The sequence below is a fragment of the Catharus ustulatus genome, chromosome 6 (assembly GCF_009819885.2).
Source record: "Catharus ustulatus isolate bCatUst1 chromosome 6, bCatUst1.pri.v2, whole genome shotgun sequence".
Taxonomy (NCBI): domain Eukaryota; kingdom Metazoa; phylum Chordata; class Aves; order Passeriformes; family Turdidae; genus Catharus; species Catharus ustulatus.
This window is the reverse complement of record NC_046226.1, coordinates 53,450,189-53,468,987: the sequence shown is the minus strand read 5'-3', so window position 1 is coordinate 53,468,987 and position 18,799 is coordinate 53,450,189. Positions and strand designations below refer to the sequence as shown.

Below are 18,799 nucleotides of genomic sequence, written 5' to 3'. Positions count from 1 at the left end.
AGGGCAATATGGAGCTGTAGGGCCCCGGGAAGGATGGAGCTATATATCCCCGGTGGTTATAGCTCAAGGGAAGGGGATATAGGATAATGAGGGGCTATAGGCCCCAGGAAGAACTACAGGATTGTGCTGTCGGACAGCATGGCAGCACAAGGCTGTAGGGCAGGACGGGGCTCTGGGATCAAGGAGCAGGACTTTGTTATAAGGCAGGACAGGTCCGCACGGGGCTCTGCTCATCCTCTGGCTCGTCCCCATCCATAGGGAGCGCGCGCATTTTGCGGAGGCTCCGCCCCCTTGTGGTGACGCCAGTAGCCCGCCCCCTGCGCGCGGCGCGCTCGTTCACAGCCCTGAGGCGCAGCCGCCGCCGCCGCCATGGGGAAGAAGGCGCGGGCCGCGCCCGGGCGCCGGCCCATCCTGCAGCTCTCCCCGCCCGCGCCGCGCCGCGACGAGGCGGCGGGACCCGCGGGCGAGGGGGGCGACTCGGGCTCCGAACCGGGTAAGGCGAGGAAGGCGGGTGGGAGCGGGCAGCGCTTTGTTGGCGGGGCGCGGCCTAGTGCGGCCTAGCGCGGCCTAGCGCGGCCTAGCGGTACCTGGGGGGCCCGATCCGCGCTGCCTCGCGATCGCCCCAGTATGGGCACCCCGTAATTGACGTCTCTGCCCCGCAGATGAGCCCGAGACGGTGGCGGAGCCGCCCCGCAACCCGCCCAATCCGCCACCTGCCGCTCCCGCCGCGGTTAAGGCCACAGGTAAGGCAGCGCTCTGGGCTGAGACACGGGATTGCATCCCCTCCTAAAAAAACAGGAGGAGAATTTCAGGATTTAGGGGTGCTGGCGACCCCGGATGTACAATAATGACAAAAAAAATGTTGGAGTTCTGGTTATAAATGGGGCTTTTTTTGTCTTAAATTTTGGGGGGCGGGCGGCTATTGATTCTTAGATGTCATTTTTTGGGTCCGAAACACGATTTTTTTTTTAGTTCAAAATGCCGGCGGTTTGGTCCTAAAAGTGGGCTTTTGTCCTAATTTTAACCTTTTTTGATACTGGGTGTGGAGGCTTGGGAGTCCTAAATGTATGAGTTTGGTCCTTTGTGTGATTTTTTTGGTCGTATATATGGGGTTTCGGTCCTAAAATTGCGGGGCTGTGAGGTTCCAAATAGTTTTTCGAAGTTCTGAGTGTGGGTTTTCTGGTTCTAAGTGTGGTGGGTTTTGTGGTAAGCAGGGTTTTTTATGGTGTTGTTTGTTCCCCTCTCCATAACCCCTTATTTTTAACACAAAGTAATTGCCTACGTTTAACTATTATTTTTAAGGAATTAGAGTTAATCCTTACCTAAATAGTTCACTTTGGAGCTGGGCTTGTTTCCATTTTAATTATTTTAATCGTGCTGTTATTTCCCAAGGGGCGATTGCTCTTAAATGTATTTTATTCCTGGTTCTTGTACGGATTCCTCTCAGGCTGTCCCTGGCACTTGTAGAGGGGCTGTTCCTCCTGGAATGACGGTGGCACCTGGAGCAGAGGGTGGGGGGTGGGATGCAGTGCCCTGTGGCAGCAGGAGGATTCCCCTGAGGATTCACTCTCCCTTCTCCAGGAGGTTTGTGCCTGCTGGGTGCCTATGCTGACAGTGATGAGGAGGAGGGTGAGACCCCGGAGAAGCCGGCCCATTCCACGGATGCCAACGGTAGCAATTCCGCTGACATCGACAGCACCCTGGCAAACTTCCTGGCTGTGAGTGCTGCTGTGGCGAGGACAAAGGGAGGAAGGGGTGGCAGGAGGAGGGGAGTTTCAAGGTCCAAGACATTGTCCTTGTCTAGTAAGTGCATTGGTTTGGCTTGGGATTTGAAGCTGACGGCGGGATGCTGTTTTTACAGGAGATTGATGCCATCACAGCCCCTCCACAGCCCGCTGAGCCCACCACTGCCTCCTCTTCCTCCTCCTCCTCCTCCGTGCCACCCCCCACGCCTCCCCGCCCGGAGCCGAAGGATTCGGGCACGTCGTCAGGCACAGCCAATGGCACGGGCTCGGCGCCAGCCCCGGAGTGGCAGTATGACACCCAGTGCTCGCTGGCCGGAGGTGAGAGCCATTCCTCTCTCCAAAGGGGGTGCTGACAAACGGGTGTCACTGGGGACAGGGCAGTGACAGGCTGTCTTTGTTCCCCTGGCAGTGGGAGAGCTGGAGATGGGCGACTGGCAGGAAGTGTGGGATGAGAACACCGGCTGCTACTACTACTGGAACACCCAGAGCAACGAGGTGACCTGGGAGCTGCCCCAGTACTTGGCGACGCAGGTCCAGGGCCTGCAGCATTACCAGCACAGGTGGGCAAGTCTTCCAGGATGTTGCCCTGTTGGATGTTGTCCCAATCCCTCCCTTCATTCCCTCTCCTCTTCCTTAGCAGCACTGTGACAGGCACCAACGGCAGCTTCATAGCAGCCACGGAGCCGTTCCCTCAGGAGAAGGGGACCCCGGGCGGCGCTAGCCGTGGGACCAGCCTCAGCAAGCGGGAGGTGAAGAAGGTCAGTCATGTGGGTTCTGGCTGCCATGGGGCTTGCAGGCTTTTTTGGAAGGAGCTGGAATGCTGTGCTCCATCCACAATGCTAGGAAGGGCCTGGCAGCATGGGCTCTTTCCCAGGCAGCTCACACAGAGCTTATCCTGCAGGAAGTGAATGAAGGAGTGCAGGCTCTCTCCAACAGTGAGGAAGAGAGGAAGGGAGTGGCTGCAGCCCTCCTGGCCCCACTCGTGCCCGACGTGGTGAAGGAGGAAGAGGAGCGGTGGAGGAGGAAAGTGATCTGCAAAGAGGAGGTTGAGCCACCTCTGGAAGAGGAGGCAAAAGTGGAAGAGGCACCAGCTGCCCCAGAAGAGCCAGAGCCTAGCAGGGACCCCCTGGAAGACACAGGGCAGGAGGATCTGTGCAGCGTGGTGCAGTCGGGAGAGAGCGGGGAGGAGGAGGAGGAGCAGGACACGCTCGAACTGGAGATGGTGCTGGAGAGGAAAAAGGTAAGGGGGAGACATTTGTCCCGGAAACAGGGCCACACACACAGCCACGATATTGCTGGGAATAAACTGGGATGTGGTGTCTCGGCAGGCAGAGCTGCGTGCCTTGGAGGAAGGCGATGGCAGCGTTTCGGGCTCCAGCCCGCTCTCCGATGGGAGCCAGTCGGCCTCGCAGGATGCGTCCCGCAGGCTGGCCTCCAAGCGAGGGAAATGGAAACTGTTTGTGGGAGCCGCCAGCCCTGAGTCCGCCAGTCGAGGCTCCAGCAAAACGGGCCGGGAGAGCCCAGAAGCAGGAGAAGCAGGTAATTGGGAAGGCTTCCTTTGGAGGGAGGAGCAGGGGGTCTCCTTTCCCTGAAGACCCGCAGAGCAGAGCCGGGAAGGGCCACGAGGTACGTGTGCCAGGTGGGGACAGCTGAGGGGTGGCTGTGTCACAGCTCAGCCTCACTGGGATAAGCCGCTCCTCTGCCACAGTCTCCCTATCCTAATTACCCACATAAGAAGAGTGCCGTATTTAGTGGTTCCCTGGGAGAAGGGACACAGATAACAGTTGCCTCACATCCCATTGCCTTCCCATTCCTCCCAACATGACTAATCCAGCCTGCAGCACACTGGGAACTGTCACCCTCCACTTCTGAAGTTTAGTTTTTGAGCTGCCTGGTACCAAATTCCAGACAGCTGAAGCGTCCCTGGAGCCACTCCAGGGCCCCGTACTCAAATGTGTAGGGAATGTAACTCCAGCCCTTGTGGCAAGGTAGCCCCTGTGTCTGTGGGGCTGGTTCAACTCAGGGGGTGTGTGGATATATCAGTCATACACAACTACTTCTTGTGTTCCTGTTGGATCCCCCAAAGTGGTACTTCCCAAAATGCACAAGCTACAGCATTTTAAGGAACACTCTGTGCCCTCCAGCTCTGGACTCCCAAATTGTAGAATCGTGGAGGTTTTCAAGTTGAAAATGCCCTCTGACGTCATGGGAGTCCTGCTGTTCCCCCAGCACTGCCGAGGCCACCACTAACCAATATAAAAGTGCCATATCTATGTGGCTTTTAAATTCCTGCAGGGATGGGGATTCTACCACATCCCTGGGCAGCCTGTGCAAGGGCCAGACTCCTCGTTCCATTAAGAAATTTTCCCCACTTAAACTGTCCCTGAGACAACTTAAGGCTGTTTTTTCTTGTCCTGTCTCTTGTTCCCTGGGAGCAGAGCCTGACTCCACCCTCCTCTCAGGGCATTGTGGGGAGCAAGAAGGTCCCCCCTAGTCTCCTTTTCTCTGGATGTGCCAGTCCCTTCCCAGCACAAGATTTGTGTGCCTGCAGCACAGAAAGCTGAATGAAGCTGCTTTTCCAAGGAAAGACTGGTACAAAAGTGCCTGCAGCAGGCTGTGTCCTTCTGGAGTGGGAGTTGGTGCCTGCCTCATCCCAGGGCTCTTGTGGCCCTGAGGCATCTCTGCTTCAGGCAGGGGCATGAGCTGGGTGACAACTGGCATTAAATCAATGATGTCATTTTTGCATAGGAAAATGAATGGTTTTGCCAGAGGGCTTTCCAAATAACCCTGAAGCCAGCTCTTCCTAGCAGCTCCAGATTCCACCTTAACCTGGGGAGCAACAAGTTGTCACTCAAAAAAAACCCAGTTTAAATTGAGCACTCTGCTGCTGGAGGGTGATTTAGGGAAGTGTTCTGCCTTCCAGCACCAGGATATGCTGAGAATTGGGGTTTCTTTCCCCAGAGGCCTGTGGGACTCTCACGAACTTCCCTCTGTAATTGATTGCTTTGATGGTGAATTGGTCATCTGAAGGCAAAACCTTCTGGTATTGGCAGCTTTTGGGGACCTCTTTAGTCTTTCATAATTAACTTACTTAATGCCTAGTACCCATTATTGGCAGATTATTAAGATGACAGATTTTGGGGGTTAGTCTTTGTCTACTTCCCTGATACACAGTTTTCCAGGCCTTGCCTCATTGCTGCTTTGCAGTGTAGCAGCTCTAACTCTCCCCTTCCCATGTTATCCCTCTCGAAGGATCCCCACCACCATAACACAAAGCAATGACCATCTCTCCTTTTTAATTTCACTGCCTCTGGTGGGTCCTACCTCTTTCCCCACTGTTGCCCACACTGGCTTTGTTCCAGGCACAGTGTCCAGCCAGCTGCTGGCACTGCCCAGGTGGTGGTGGGACAAGGACTGACCTGTCCTTCCTTCTCCTGCAGCCCCAAGCACGGAAGCAACTGATCCAAGCTCAGACAAAGAGGCAGAACCTGAGGAGCCCCAGGAAAAAGCCAAATCACAAGGGGCTCCAAAAATGGAAGAGGAAGAGCAGGATCTGAAGGTATGGAGAGGCAGAGGTGCGTGTCTGTGAGATAAGGGATGTGATGGGTTCTCCAGCTGCCAGCAGGAACAAGGGACACACTGGTTCCCCCAGCCACCTCTTCCCTGAGAACACCAGAGCTTTGGGCTCTGGATTTGGCCCACCTGAAGCTTTTAAAGCTCAGATCCCGATGTGGCTGTGGGAACAGCCTGTGAAGGAAGGGCTGTGCAGGGCTGGGACAATATCCTGTGTCCAGTAGGATTCAGCAGCAAAAGCTTGAATGAAAGGAGGGTGTGGGGGGGCAAAGACTGAGCCCTGGGTGTTGTTGTTACAGAGAACAACCAGTTTGATCTTGACTTTGTTTTCACCAATAACGATATTCCAGTCTCTGGCCCGTCAGTCGTCCCGTTTCCAGGCTGAAGACTCCTCGTCCGTAATCTCTCCGTTTCTTGAGGCTAACGGTACCACTCTGTCCTTCGCCCGGCATTACTTTTAGATGCAAGCTGGGGAAGCCCTGGGGATTTCTGCAGCATCCTGCTGATAGCTCTTCTCTGAGCCTTGGTTTGCTCCTTTGGCTGCACTGGATCAATTCCCTGATCTATAGCAGAGCTCCAGGCTCTAGGGCAGTATGACAGAGCAGTAGGGAAGATCTTTCCCATTTGTCCTTTGTTACCCTGACATCTCCTGCAGCATAAAATTTGGTGCTGGAGTAATTCTGTGACGTTGGGAAATGTTGTCACCTCCTTGTGGCAGATGGGGAATCACCGGCTTATGGTGGAGCCTGGGTGGAACCTGCAGTGAGAGTTGCCCATCCCTGTCCTCATTTCCCACCACTTAGATAATTTTTCTGTTGTGAAAGGGAAGGTCCTTTTGTCCTTATGAAAAATCCCACATCTCTCCTATAAAACAACTCCTTAAAGGATTTTGAGGTGTGTCATTTGCAGACCAAAACTGAGCCTCCCTTGGTGCAGCATCCATTTGAGACCCGATTTTTAAATTAATTTACTTAAATGAAAAGAGTAAAAGCCTGTAGCAGGGGTGGACTCACTGGTCCCCTCTGCTGTCCCCTCCTTCTAGTCCCAGTGAGCACTGTGACAGACCATGTGGTGCTTTTCCATGCAGGATTTCCTTAGAGCTGTTGGAGGAATGCCGGCTCCCTGGGTAACCAGTACCATAACCAGTACCATTTGCTCATCAGGTTGGGATCTCTTTGGTTACAGGAGCTGCGCCGGGGCACCACTCCCAAGTCATCCTCTGCTCCAGGATGTTCCCTGGCTTCTCCAGAGCCACATTACCATGGGAATTCATATGCCTGCCTTGGTCTTCTCTAGGGCTTACTTGTCTGGCCCATCCTCTGTCTGGAGACAGATGCTTCTTTGGTGGCTTTAGTGGACATTCCAAAGCCTCTTCTGAGGACTGAAGTTAAAAATAGACATTTTTAGAGCCCTCCTAAAAGCAGTGGTGATGCCATTTGCAGACATCCCTGTTCCTGATTCCTTTCTGGCTTGTGGCTGCTTCCATGCAGTGCCTCCAGTCAGGGGAATGGATGCAAGGATCCCCATGTCCCCAGACTGGAGGTTTCACTCCCATGGGACACTGGGGTTGGGTAGTCATGGTTGCCATGAGCTGACCTGAGTTTTGAGGTAGCTGCTGCCTCTGCTCTGGAGTAAATCCAGAGCTGTTACCCCTTCCTGGTGCTTTCCAGAGGTAGTTTTCCAGTTCCTCTGGAAAGCAATTGTTTACAGAACCTGGGATGACATCCTGGCCCATTTATTTGGGAAGCATTCTTAGATACCTGCCATAGTGATGATTCTGCTGTAACTCCAGAGTGCTGGAGCTACCTGAGCCCATGCTGTCCTTCCGCACAGAGTCAAGTGCAGTCTGTGGAGGAGCTGTCACCCAGCCACCCACACTGCCCTGTCCCTGGGGTGCAGGGTGTAGCGGGACTTCACAGGGGGGTGACAGGCATGCAGGGCCTGGGTGGCACGTCTCGGTCCCTCCAGGCTGAGGGGCTGAGGGTGGTCCTGAGCGGTGTTTCCCTAGAACCGCAGGGCCACAGCCGCCCGATGCTGCTCCCAGAGGGCGGCTCTTGACTCTGCCCTTTCTCCTGGCAGTTTCAGATTGGAGAGCTGGCAAATACTCTGACTAGTAAATTGGAGTTCCTGGGCATCAACAGACAATCTATCTCCAACTTCCACATGTTGCTGTTGCAGACAGAGGTAACCGAGCCTTCGCCCCTCGCTCCGGCCTTGTGTTCCGGAGCGGATCGGATGCAATCCGCCGTCACTCGCGCCGGTGCTGCGTGAGCCTCGTGGCGCCTCGCCGCGCAGGGCCCTCCCTTCCTCAGCGGGGCGAGAGCGTGGCTTGGCACGGAGGCGGGGTCTCCTCCTCCTGGCCCCCCGCGTCCCGTGCCGGAAGGGAGCCTCCCGATCCTCGAGTCCTGTCCCCCCCGGGGCCGCTGGCAGCCCACCTCACCGGCTTCCCCCGGTTCTTGCCCTCTAGACCCGCATTGCAGACTGGCGAGAAGGTGCTCTCAATGGAAACTACCTCAAACGCAAACTCCAAGACGCAGCCGAACAGCTTAAACAATACGAAATAAACGCCACCCCTAAAGGCTGGTCCTGCCACTGGGACAGGTACGCGCTCTCCTCCTTTCTCACCTTTCATCTCTGACATCTCAGACATGATTTGTGACCATCAACCACCCGACGACGCTGGCGCCGTCCCTCTGGCAGACTGAGAGCGGCTTCTGTTAGTGCTGGGCAGGCAGAGAAACGTCCGGCACTCGCAGAGTTTGGGCCAGCCACCAAACTGGAGGATCCAAACGGAGTGCCCAGTGCTTTGCGACGGAGCCGATTCCCTGACGGACAGAGCTGGTTGTCCCTCTCGCGAGTGTCCAGCGCTGTGGAGGGCGGGCCTGGGGGGTCGCGCATGCGAGAGCTCTGTGAACTTTGCAGGATCTCTGGATCAACTCTTCTGACCAACAGCTCTCCCAAAGGACAAACTTCAACTCACCGACGGAATGAAGAGCAAGATTTCTGTCTCCTGCCAGCAGGTCAGACCCAAACATTTCTTTGTCTATTTGGCTTTCTTGATTAATTTTCCTTTGTTTGAAATCTTTGCTCTTTTGTTTTTCAGCTCCCAGATCCGCTCCCTCTCTCTAGCATTCACTGTGTGTTTGACACCAAGAGTATAAAAAACTCTGCGCACCATGGGGTAGGGGGGCAGCCGCTTCTCTCCATTGGGCTGTTCCCCGGTGCCTCTTCTCGGAGGGCGACTTTTAGCCAAGGCCGTGCTGAAAGTCCCAATGTTAGCAAGACGTCGCCAGCGTTCCCGGCCCTCCCCTCCCTGGGAGCGGGGGGCTCAGGGCGACGTTCCCGCAGCCAGCGATAGCAAATAGCTTTGAGCGAGTCGGCTCGGGCCTCTCCTGCCTCTGTCCTCAAAGTTGTTTGTTGCGTGTGGGAGTGGCAGCCCTGCTGCACGAGGGTCTCCCCTGCGAGAGCGCACCGCTGTCGTGGGCAGGCCCGCCTCGGAGTGTCGGGGGCGGAGAAGGGAAGCTGAAGCCTCCTTCTCTTTCTTGTGATCTAGGGAGCATAGACGCTATTTCTATGTTAACAAGCGCTCGGGAGAGTCGCAATGGGAGTTCCCTGACGGGGAGGACGAAGAGGAGGGACAGCAAGGCGCCGTTGACAGAAAACCTGATGGTCCTCCAAAGCCACCTCCCAAAGACAAAGGAGAGCTCACTGAGGGGGCCGCTGAGCGCCCTGCAGGTACGCCTCGCTGAGGGGGGTCTTGGCCCCAGAGCGAAGGGTGGGGGCCAGGGCAGTCCTCACTGGTGGTGCCTCCAAGGTGGAGGAGCACGTGGTACAGACCACAGGCTGGGCATTCAAGCCCGTGTCAATGTGCATTCTTCAGGCTCCCTTTGTAAAGAATCCTTCTCGGGCCAAGTTCCTGCTACGTCTCTCATGCCGCTCACTCCATTTTGGACTCTGCTTCAGTCCTCCGTTCCCGTCCTTCAACCTCCCTTGCCTTTGGAAATGCCTCCGCCGCCTCCGCCCCCGCCAGACTCGCCCCCGCCGCCTCCACCGCCACCCCCACCACCTGGAGAAGATGGGGAAATCCAGGAAGTGGAGATGGAAGATGAGGGGGGCGAGGAGCCGCCTGCCCCAGGAACAGAGGAAGATGCTCCCCTGAAGTCCCTGGTGCGCCCCGCTGCCAGCAGCAGCCAGGTGAGCAGTGAAGCCGGGGCTCCAGTGATTGCAGAGTGTGAGACTCTGGGAATGGGTGTGTAATGGTGCTCCTGGCTCAACACTTACCTCGGCCCTCTCTTCTAGGCCACAGTCGATCCAAGCCCAGCCCCGCTGCTCTCGGCCAAGCCGCAGAAGAGGAAAGCAGTGGAGATGAGCCCGGGGATGATGCAGCGCACGGCCACCATTGGCAGCTGCCCTGTCATCTACAGCCAGCCCCTGATGGCCACGGGCAAGTACCAGCCATCAGCCGTGCCCTTGGCCTCCCTGAGGCCACGCCAGCGCCTCCAGAGCGAGATCCAGGGACGCCCCAACCTCCGCATGGCTCCAGGCCACGCTGGCCCTCAGCCCACGGCGCTGGGGCTGCAGTCCAGCTACTTGGGTGTGACGGGACCTGCTGCGCCTTCCATGATGGGATACTCGGAGTGCGCTGTGCCTGCCAGCCTGGCCACCACGGCCACCACGCAGCCAGTGCCAGCACGGGGAGCCCTCCCAGCCACAGGCACTGCAGCCGAGCAGCCACCGCCCCCACCACCCCCACAGACACCCCCACCACCCACCCCCAAGGCACCGCCGCCTCCAGAGAAGGAGAAGCCAAGGAAGGGGCGCAAGGACAAGGTAGGATGGATGGGTGGTCCCACACCGACACCATTGCTTCCCTCCTCCCTTTCCAGCCACGCTCACCACTGTTATTTTTGTGGCATAGAGCAAGAAGGGCAAGACAAAGATGCCATCGTTGGTGAAGAAGTGGCAGAGTATCCAGCGGGAGCTGGATGAGGAGGAGAATTCCAGCTCCAGCGAGGAGGACCGGGAGACCACAGCCCAGCGGCGCATCGAGGAGTGGAAGCAGCAGCAGCTGATGAGGTACAGACCCCAGGGGCTGGCACCAGGACATTTCCTTGTCCCTTGTAAAGGTGGGGGATCCATGAGAGGGCTATCTTGGTGCTGACATCCTGCTTTATCCCTGCAGTGGCATGGCCGAGAGGAACGCCAACTTCGAGGCACTGCCAGAGGACTGGCGCTCACGGCTGAAGCGGAGGAAAACAGCCTCGAGCACATGAGGCATGCAGTGCTGTGCCCACCTCTTGGAGTTTTTTTGTTTTGTTTTGTTTTTTTACAGATGTACAGTTCCTTTGACCATTGTCCAATAAATTGTAGCAGTTTGGGAAGTGCCATCTCATTGATGCTGCTGGGGGCGGGTGGTAGATGGGGAGTACAACAGACCCCTGTAATCCACAGGTTACAAGATTATAAATTGGATGGGCGTGTGGATTGTGGAGGGCGGGAAGGCTCTGCAGCAGAGCAAACTGGGCGGGCTGAGTTGAAGGGCTTGAGACTAAAGTGTGGGTGCAAAGGCCAAGTGCCAGGTCCTACACTTGGGTCACACAAACCCTCCAGGCTGGAGAGAGCTGGGAAATGCACTGGGCCTGCTGATGAGAACAACTGAACGTGAGCCCAGGTGGGCAAAAGGCGATGGCACCTGGACTGTCCCAGCATTAGTGTGGCCACAGGCACATCCCCTGTTCTGGCACTGCTGGGCCACCTCCAGCCTTGGGAATAGACCTGAAGCCCTCATGGCAAGAGAGGGGCTGTGCAAAGAAGGGAATGGAGTGGGGGAAGGGTCTGGAGCACCAGGAGGAGCTGGGGGGACTCAGACTGGAGAAAAGGAGGCGCAGAAGGGACCATCTGGCTCTCCGCAACTCCCTGACAGGAGGGTGCAGCCAGGGGGTGTGTCAGGCTCTGCTGCCAGGGAACAAGGGACAGGACAGCCTAATTCTCTGCCAGGGGAAGTTGAGGTTGGATATGAGGAGGAATTTCTTCATAGAAAGTGGTGTCAGGTATCTGAAAGGGCTGCTCAAGAAAGTGGTGGAGTGCCTAACCCTAGAGGTGTCCAAGGAATAATTGGACATGGCACTCAGTGCTCTGGTCTGCGTGACAAGGTAGGGATTGATCACAGGTTGGGCTCAATGATCCTAGAGATCTTCTCCAACCTTAAGGATTCTGTGAAATCCCTCTGGCTCCTTTCCCAGCTCTGCTCCAGGACTGCCCATTCCTCCCTGTAGCTCAGCAACCATGTACCAGCCCAACAGTGACACTGCCCCTGCTGTTCCGGGTCTCCCAGAGCTTTCACAGCCATGGAGCCCGTGGGACGCTGTGCTACCCAGGTGGGGGGAGAGGGGGCTCCGAGGGTGTTTGGTGGGGGACAGGTCCTGAAGCCGTATGACAGCTTCATCCGCACTCACCTGCGCTTCTATGGCTACTTCCGAGGTGAGCCCTGGCCACCGTGCGCTGTCCCCTCCTGTCCCTGGGCCGTGTCCCCTCCTGCCTCCTGGCTGCAGTGCTGTTCTCCCCAAGATGAGAAGACGGGCAGGGAAGAGACTGCCATGTCCCCAGGACAGCCCTCCAGGCAGCATCCCAAAGCATCCACCATGGGCAACACCGGTTCTGGCTGGCAGCGAGGCCCTGGGCACAAACCAAACCGTGAGTGAGACCCTGCAGCCCCTCACAGCCCCCCAGCACAGCAAGTGCTGGGGGAGGGCCTCTCCCTGCCTTGGTTTTGGGAGATGCCCCTACTCCAACCACACTGGAGACCCCCAGCCCCTCCCAGTGCTGTTGCAGCCCCCAGGGTGGTGGAGCAGGCCCCCCACCAGGGCAGGCTGGCCCCCTCAATGAAGCCCTGGATGTCTCCAGGAGACGCACAGGCTCCATTCTCCCTCCCTGCTCCCCGCTGGCCTGTGGAGTGTGAAGTCATCCAGGAGACAATTGAGCACATCGGTGAGGGGATACTCCAGCTGTCTCCCCCACCTCGCCCCTGTGCTAGACCCCTGCTGTGTGTATGGCATTTGTCTCTGTGTCGTCCCCTCCCAGAGTGGATCCCCCCCAAACCAGAGCCCTTCTGCCCACCCATGGGCCGGGAGCAGTCCATGTACACTCTCAGTGAGGAGCAGGGCACCACTGTCTACCACTGCCCAGGTAACAGAGCACAGGCAGCACCCCTGAATGCCTCTGCTCTCCCCAGACCCCCACCACTGTCCCTGCTTCCCCACAGCACTCCAAGCCTCCTGCTTTACTCGTGCTCGGGTTGGGGGGGCCCCAGGGCCACTCTCCTCGCCAGCAGCCCCGTTGGAGGGCCCGCAGGACACCACGCTGCTCTTCGAGTCCCGCTTTGAGAGTGGGAACCTCGAGAAGGCCATCAAGGTGTAAGAGAGAGGCTGGGGGGCATGGGGCCTCTCGTGCCAGGCCTGGATGTGGAGCACGGCCCTTCCCTCCACACAGGGGTCCTTATGAATATGTGCTGATGCTGCGGCCGGACCTGTACACAGCCAAACACACACAGTGGTTCTACTTCCGTGTCCAAAACACGCGGCAGGAGCCACTCTACCGCTTCACCATTGCCAACATGGCCAAACCCAAGAGCCTCTACGGCCAAGGCCTGCAGCCACTGCTCTACTCCCAGCAGGATGCCCAGAGTCGTGGCATAGGCTGGCGCAGGGTTGGGACCGACATCTGCTACTGCCGCGGCAGTGCAGGGGAGCTGCCGCTGTTCCGGCTCAGCTGGACAGTGCGCTTCCCGCACGACGGCGACACGTGCTTCTTTGCCTCCTGCTACCCCTACACCTACTCGGATCTGCAGCGCTACCTGCGCGCGCTGGCGGCCGACCCGGCGCGCTCCCGGTACTGCACGGTTCAGGTGCTGTGCCGCAGCCTGGCTGGCAACAGCGTGTACCTGCTGACCATCACCGGCCCAGGTGGCACAGCCGGCAAGCAGGTGGTGGTGGCGAGCGCCCGCGTGCACCCTGGCGAGAGTGGTGGCTCCTGGGCCATGAGGGGATTCCTCGATTTCCTGCTTAGCGCCCACGCGGATGCGCAGCTCCTGCGCCGCCTCTTTGTCTTCAAGGTGGTGCCGATGCTCAACCCTGACGGGGTTGTGGTGGGTAACTCCCGCTGCTCCCTGGCGGGACGGGATCCCAACAGGGCTTACGGGATGGCACTTCCTGGCTCCTTCCCTGGCGTGTGGCACCTGCGGGCCATGGTGCAGAGGTGAGGCGGACATGGGGAGCTGGTGGGACGGGGCCATTCCTGTGGCAGTGCTGGTGGCCATATCCTGGTGCATGCAGGATGCTGGCGGAGCAGGAGGTGGTGCTGTACTGCGACTTCCATGGGCACAGCCGGAAGAACAATGTCTTCATGTACGGCTGCGATGCCAGCAGGGATGACACCGGGACACGGCTGCGCCAGCGCGTGTTCCCCCTGATGCTGAGCAAAAACGCCCCAGACAAGGTGGGACAGGGATGTCTCAGAGCCACCTGTTGTGGTGACAGCGGGAACGCAGCCACTGTGCTGCTTCCCCAGCTGTCCCTATGGGGCTGGGACCCCTCTGACCCTGGGACCCCCCAGTTCTCTTTCTCCAGCTGCAAGTTCCAGGTGCAGAAGAGCAAAGAGCGGACAGGCCGGGTCTGCATGTGGCGCCTGGGCGTCTCCCACAGCTACACCCTAGAGGTGGCTTTCAGTGGCTCCACACTGGGTGAGGGGCTGCCACAGCCACGGAGACAGTGTCAGGGAGGTGATCCTGGGCTGGGGAGCTGCCCTTGTTTCCTTTTCCCTGTCCCCTCCAGGTGGAAGGAAATCCCACTTTAGCATGGAGGACCTGGAGTCACTGGGTCGCCTCCTCTGTGACACTCTGCTTGAATTCTGTGACCCTGCAACCGCCAAGGTGGGTTTGCACCTGGCCCAGGGTACCCCGGTGCCGTGAGACCACGGTGACACTGTGACACTGGCACTGTCCCTCAGCTCCAGCAGTGCCTGGTGGAGGCGGATGCGCTGCTGCAGCGACGGATGGGTGGTGAGCCAGGCTCTGGAGGCAGCTGGAGCAATGTATCCCCGTCAGAGCTGGAGTCCAGGTATGTCATTCCCTGTCACCCCATGTCACCTTGTGTCACCCCATGGTGACCGGGGTCTGCAGATGTTTCTTTCCTCTTGCAGCACCAGTGGCTCCGACAGCTCAGTGTCCGACGGGATCCCAGATGATTTCCACATCCCTGACCAGCCGGTGAGTCCCAGTATGCCACCGCTCTTGAGGTGGGAGGGACACAGAGCCAGGGTGGAACAAGGTGACAGAGGGTGCAGGTGTCCTAGTGCCACTTTACCACCCGGCACAGATGGAGCCACGCAGGAGGAAGCGACTGCAGAAACGGAGAGCAAGGAATGGCCTGCACCAAACCAACCGGAACCGCACTGGCATCCCGGTGAGCCTGGAGCTACCACAGTCTGTTCAGGCCCTGAGGGGATAGTCCTGCAAGGACACTTGTCCCCAGTGCTGTTCCACCCCTCAATTGGTCTGACCTCTCTTCTCTGCCCCCCAGGCTGGGACCCGCAGGCATCCAGTTCTTCCTGGTGTCCAGAATGGAAGTGGCAGAGCGGGAGAGAAGCCCAGAGGCAGCTCCAATATTACCATTCCCAGGGCAGCTGGAGCAGGGAATGGCCCTCATGCCATCACAGGAGAGATGCTTGGAGCTCACTCTGGAGTGGCCCTACCCAGGGCACCTGAAGGAGGGAGTAGCCATGGTGCCACCATGGGAAAGCATCAGCTGGACACTGGCACAAGTGCTGTGACACACCACAAGCCACCACTGAGCCCCCACCACTGTGGTGCCAGCAGCTACTCCCGGGATCCAGCTGTGGGAGCAATCCTGGGGCCATCCTGGCAACGGGGTGGGCGCAGGCCCAGGGACAGGACACGACCCCTCACTGTCCCTGCAGTGGCCTCACGCTGCTATGCCTGCGCTCGGCAGTAAAGATGCTGCCACCTCCGTGTATATGCCTGGTGCTTCCTGTTCTCATTGTGATGTCCCCTCAGGGGTCCCCTTGTCCCTGAGCCCGGCCAGAGTCCTGCTGGCACCCAACCCCAAGCCACCATGGTATCAGCCTATGCCTGTGGTGTTACCTTGGCCCCTGCCACCAGGGTGTCACCTCTATTGCCTGTTGTCACCTCAGCCGTACCACCATGGTGTCACCTTGGGGTCTAGGGATGTGGTGTCGCTAACTCTGCCACTCTCGCGTCGCCTCAGCCCTGTCACCACGCTGTCCCCGCCGTACACGGGGCACAGGCCCCGAGTGTGTCCCCTAGGCCTCGTTGCCATGGCAACACCCCCGCGGCTCCGCCGGCCGTTCCCATGGCAGCCGCTGCGCTCCCAGGGCGCCCCCTAGCGGCCGGAAGAACGTCACTGCCGCGCCGGAACTACCGGGAGGCGGAAGCGGAAGCGGCGGCGGCCGTGGCCGTGTCCTTCTGTGCCGTGACGCCGGGGCGGCACCATGGCGGACGCGGCTTCGCAGGTGCTGCTGGGCTCGGGGCTCACCGTGCTCTCGCAGCCGCTCATGTACGTGAAGGTGCTGGTGCAGGTAAGGGCGGGAATGGAGGGGTTGAGAGGGGGTACCGAGCTCGGTATCGGCCGCGCGGGGTGTACAGTCTGCCCGTCCTCGCTGCAGGTGGGCTACGAGCCGCTGCCGCCTACCCTGGGGAGGAACATTTTCGGCCGCCAGGTATACCAGCTGCCTGGCCTCTTCTCTTACGGTGAGTCCGCCCCGGTGGGGCCGCCCCGGCGCCGTCTCGGTGCTGCCGTGGGGTCCCCCCGGGGCTGACGGTCCCCGCTGTCCCCAGCCAAACACATCGTAAAGGTGGACGGGAGAGTGGGACTCTTCAAAGGCCTCGCCCCCCGCCTGTGCTCCAGCGCCATCGGCACCGTGGTGCACAGCAAAGTGCTGCAGGTACCAGCACGGGCGGGGAGCCGGGCCCGGGGCACTGCGGGAACCGGGGGTTCTGTCGCTGGGACAGGGGGACACCGGGACCCCCTGGCTCCCTGCGCAGTGCTGGCCCTGCGATGACCCTGCTCTTTGCTCCACAGAGGTACCAGGAGGCCGAGCAGGCTGAGGTGGGTGCAGAGGCCCTTCCCTTCCCATCTCCTCCTTTCTTTTTCAATTTCTCTGTTCTTCTATTCCTCCCTTCTCCTTTCTTTCTCTTCTTCTTTCCCTTCTCCTCTGCTTTCTCCTTCCCTCCTTCCTTCATTCTTTTCTTCTCTCCATTCTTCCTTCTCCATTCTTTCCCTCCTCATTTTTCCCTTTGTTTCCCTCTGTCCTTTTCTCCTTCTCCTCTCCTTCCCTTCTTTCTCTCTTCCCTCTTTCCCTCCTCCCCATGCCCCCCGGCTTTGGACAGCCCCAGCCCTGCATCCGGAGCACTCCGGTGGGCCAGGACCTGGGGACAACATATCCTCCTTGGGAAGCTGTTCCCACCTGACTCCTCCTTCCCCCTCCAGCCTGGAGCCAGCAAGAAGGAGCCAGTGTCCTCGCTGGAGCAGGTGCTCAAGGAGGTGAGGAGGAGGAAGAGGAGGAGGAGGAGGAAGGCAGTGGGATGTGACATCCCTGTCCCCTCCTGTTAATGCTCCTTTTGTTCCCAGACCTCCCGGGAGATGGTCGCCCGCTCCGCCGCCACCCTCATCACCCACCCCTTCCACGGTAGGTGTCCCCCCATCCCAGGGAACTGAGGGGTGCAGTGCCAAGTGCCTCCTGTCACTCTCATGTCACTCCTGTGTCATTCCCGTGTCCCCACAGTGATCACCCTGCGCTGCATGGTGCAGTTCATCGGCCGTGAGACCAAGTACAGGTATGGCCTGAAAGCTCTGGGTGTTCCAGGAGGCTTGGGATCCTGGGATCCCCCTGACGTTATCTTCTCGTTCTCCCTATCCCAGTGGGACACTAAGCGCCTTCGCCACAATCTACCGGGAAGAGGGAATCCTGGGATTCTTCGCGTGAGTGCTGGGAAGACAGGGAGGGGCATGGTGGGGGTGATGTTGGTGGAAAGGTCCCAAAGCCTTCTTGGGAGTATCTTGGATCCCTCCAGCAGTGCTGGATCACTTACGTGAGCATCCGTGCTCCCAGGGATGGCTGTTCCCCGATCACCCGGCTGCTGTGGGAACAGCCACCCCTTATCCCAAACCAGCTGTTCCCAGCTCTCCACACAGTCAGACCCCAGCCCTCAGCCGACATTCCCACTGTTTCTTCCCTTGCAGCGGCCTCATCCCACGGCTCCTCGGGGACATCCTCTCCCTGTGGCTGTGCAACATGCTGGCCTACCTCATCAACACATACGCGCTGGAGAACGGGGTAGGCTCCGCTCCGGGATCTGGGAGCTGACAGGGTGCAGCTCCAGGGGTATTCTGGGAGCCACAACCCCATTTTGGGGGGATTCAGGTGCTGTTGCTCCTCCCTCAGGTCTCCACCATGACTGAGATGAAGAGCTACTCCCAGGCGGTCACTGGGGTGAGTACAGCCATGGGCAGGAAGTGGATCCTTTCCCTAGGGAGTGGTGTGTTCCTGGAATCCTATGGCTGCCAGGGTGGGGATGGAGCCAGGCTGGGATCAGCCAGATCAGCCCACAGGCCAAGGGATTCTCCATGGAGGACATGTATAACCCTGTGGAGGTGGCAGGAGAGGGCTCCCTCCCTGGGGTGAAACTCCCAGGGGTTCTCCCCATGTAGAGGGAAGAGGGAACATCCCACTGATCCGTGCTTTTCCTGCAGTTCTTTGCCAGCATGCTGACCTACCCCTTTGTCCTGGTCTCCAACCTGATGGCTGTGAACAACTGCGGGTGAGTCCCTAATCCCACTGACACCTTTGTCCCTCTGTCCTGGATCAGCTCCTGGAACCACTTTGGCGAATTTCCCAGATGGAAAGGTGCTTCCAGCACTCCATAAGGTTGATCCCTTCTTGCTTGAAGTGGGAAAGGGTCGTTTTGGGGTTCAGCCCAGTGTGAAAATTCCTGGTGGGTTTTTCCTCCCTTCCCCAGGTTGGCCGGGGGTCTCCTTCCCTATGCACCCACCTACTCCTCCTGGCTGGATTGCTGGAGCCAGCTGCACAGGGAGGTGAGTGCTGAAGCTGGGATGCACTGGCATGCATGTCCAGTGGGACATGGAGAGGAGCTGGGTTTGGAGAGGTCACCCTGGACCTTGTGTGGCCCCTTCACGGTAATTTTCCCTTTCCAGGGCAACATGAGCCGAGGGAACAGCCTGTTCTTCCGCAAGGTTCCAGCAGGGAAGCGATATGTGTGGGAGGAGCGGAGGTTCCGCTGATTCCGAAGATGGGAGTGGGATTGTGGAGCCAATGCCGGGCTCTGGAAGCAAAGAATCATGGAGAGTGATGATTTCTATACAGTTTTTTAAAAATCATTTCCTGCTGAGAGCTGAAGGTGCAGGTGTGAGAGTCTTTGTCCATGGGGG

General features: G+C 58.5%; 3 protein-coding genes across 7 annotated transcripts; all 3 read left to right on the top strand.

Moving 5' to 3' along the window:
• Nucleotides 1–369: 369 nt before the first annotated feature.
• FNBP4 (formin binding protein 4) lies at nt 370–10,695 on the top strand. Its single transcript, XM_042779362.1, has 17 exons — nt 370–493; nt 663–743; nt 1,582–1,718; nt 1,862–2,063; nt 2,155–2,305; nt 2,383–2,503; nt 2,647–2,985; nt 3,074–3,284; nt 5,186–5,304; nt 7,398–7,502; nt 7,786–7,919; nt 8,241–8,338; nt 8,872–9,053; nt 9,282–9,512; nt 9,618–10,148; nt 10,237–10,394; nt 10,501–10,695. Exons 1-17 carry the CDS (start codon nt 370–372, stop codon nt 10,589–10,591), a joined length of 3,015 nt encoding a protein of 1,004 aa, XP_042635296.1. The 3' UTR covers nt 10,592–10,695.
• AGBL2 (AGBL carboxypeptidase 2) lies at nt 10,696–15,789 on the top strand. 5 transcript variants are annotated; one of them, XM_033061687.2, is made up of 12 exons: nt 10,696–11,798; nt 11,886–12,011; nt 12,222–12,305; nt 12,399–12,503; nt 12,580–12,730; nt 12,807–13,571; nt 13,649–14,055; nt 14,147–14,244; nt 14,322–14,431; nt 14,514–14,580; nt 14,690–14,776; nt 14,894–15,789. In XM_033061687.2, exons 1-12 carry the CDS (start codon nt 11,666–11,668, stop codon nt 15,323–15,325), a joined length of 2,565 nt encoding a protein of 854 aa, XP_032917578.1. In that variant the 5' UTR covers nt 10,696–11,665; the 3' UTR covers nt 15,326–15,789. The 5 variants fall into 5 exon arrangements, with proteins under 5 accessions (XP_032917578.1, XP_032917579.1, XP_032917577.1 ...); XM_033061688.2 differs by having other exon boundaries at nt 10,696–12,011; nt 13,649–13,811; nt 13,929–14,055; nt 14,894–15,715; XM_033061686.2 differs by having other exon boundaries at nt 10,696–11,695; nt 11,799–12,011; nt 12,580–13,571.
• On the top strand, nt 15,775–18,767 carry MTCH2 (mitochondrial carrier 2). The gene is made up of 13 exons (XM_033061692.1): nt 15,775–15,929; nt 16,017–16,101; nt 16,189–16,295; nt 16,433–16,459; nt 16,841–16,894; nt 16,982–17,039; nt 17,136–17,187; nt 17,273–17,332; nt 17,594–17,687; nt 17,796–17,843; nt 18,104–18,171; nt 18,370–18,445; nt 18,566–18,767. The coding sequence occupies exons 1-13, from the start codon at nt 15,843–15,845 to the stop codon at nt 18,650–18,652; spliced, it is 903 nt and encodes a 300-aa protein (XP_032917583.1). The 5' UTR covers nt 15,775–15,842; the 3' UTR covers nt 18,653–18,767.
• The last annotated feature ends 32 nt before the right edge of the window (nt 18,768–18,799 follow it).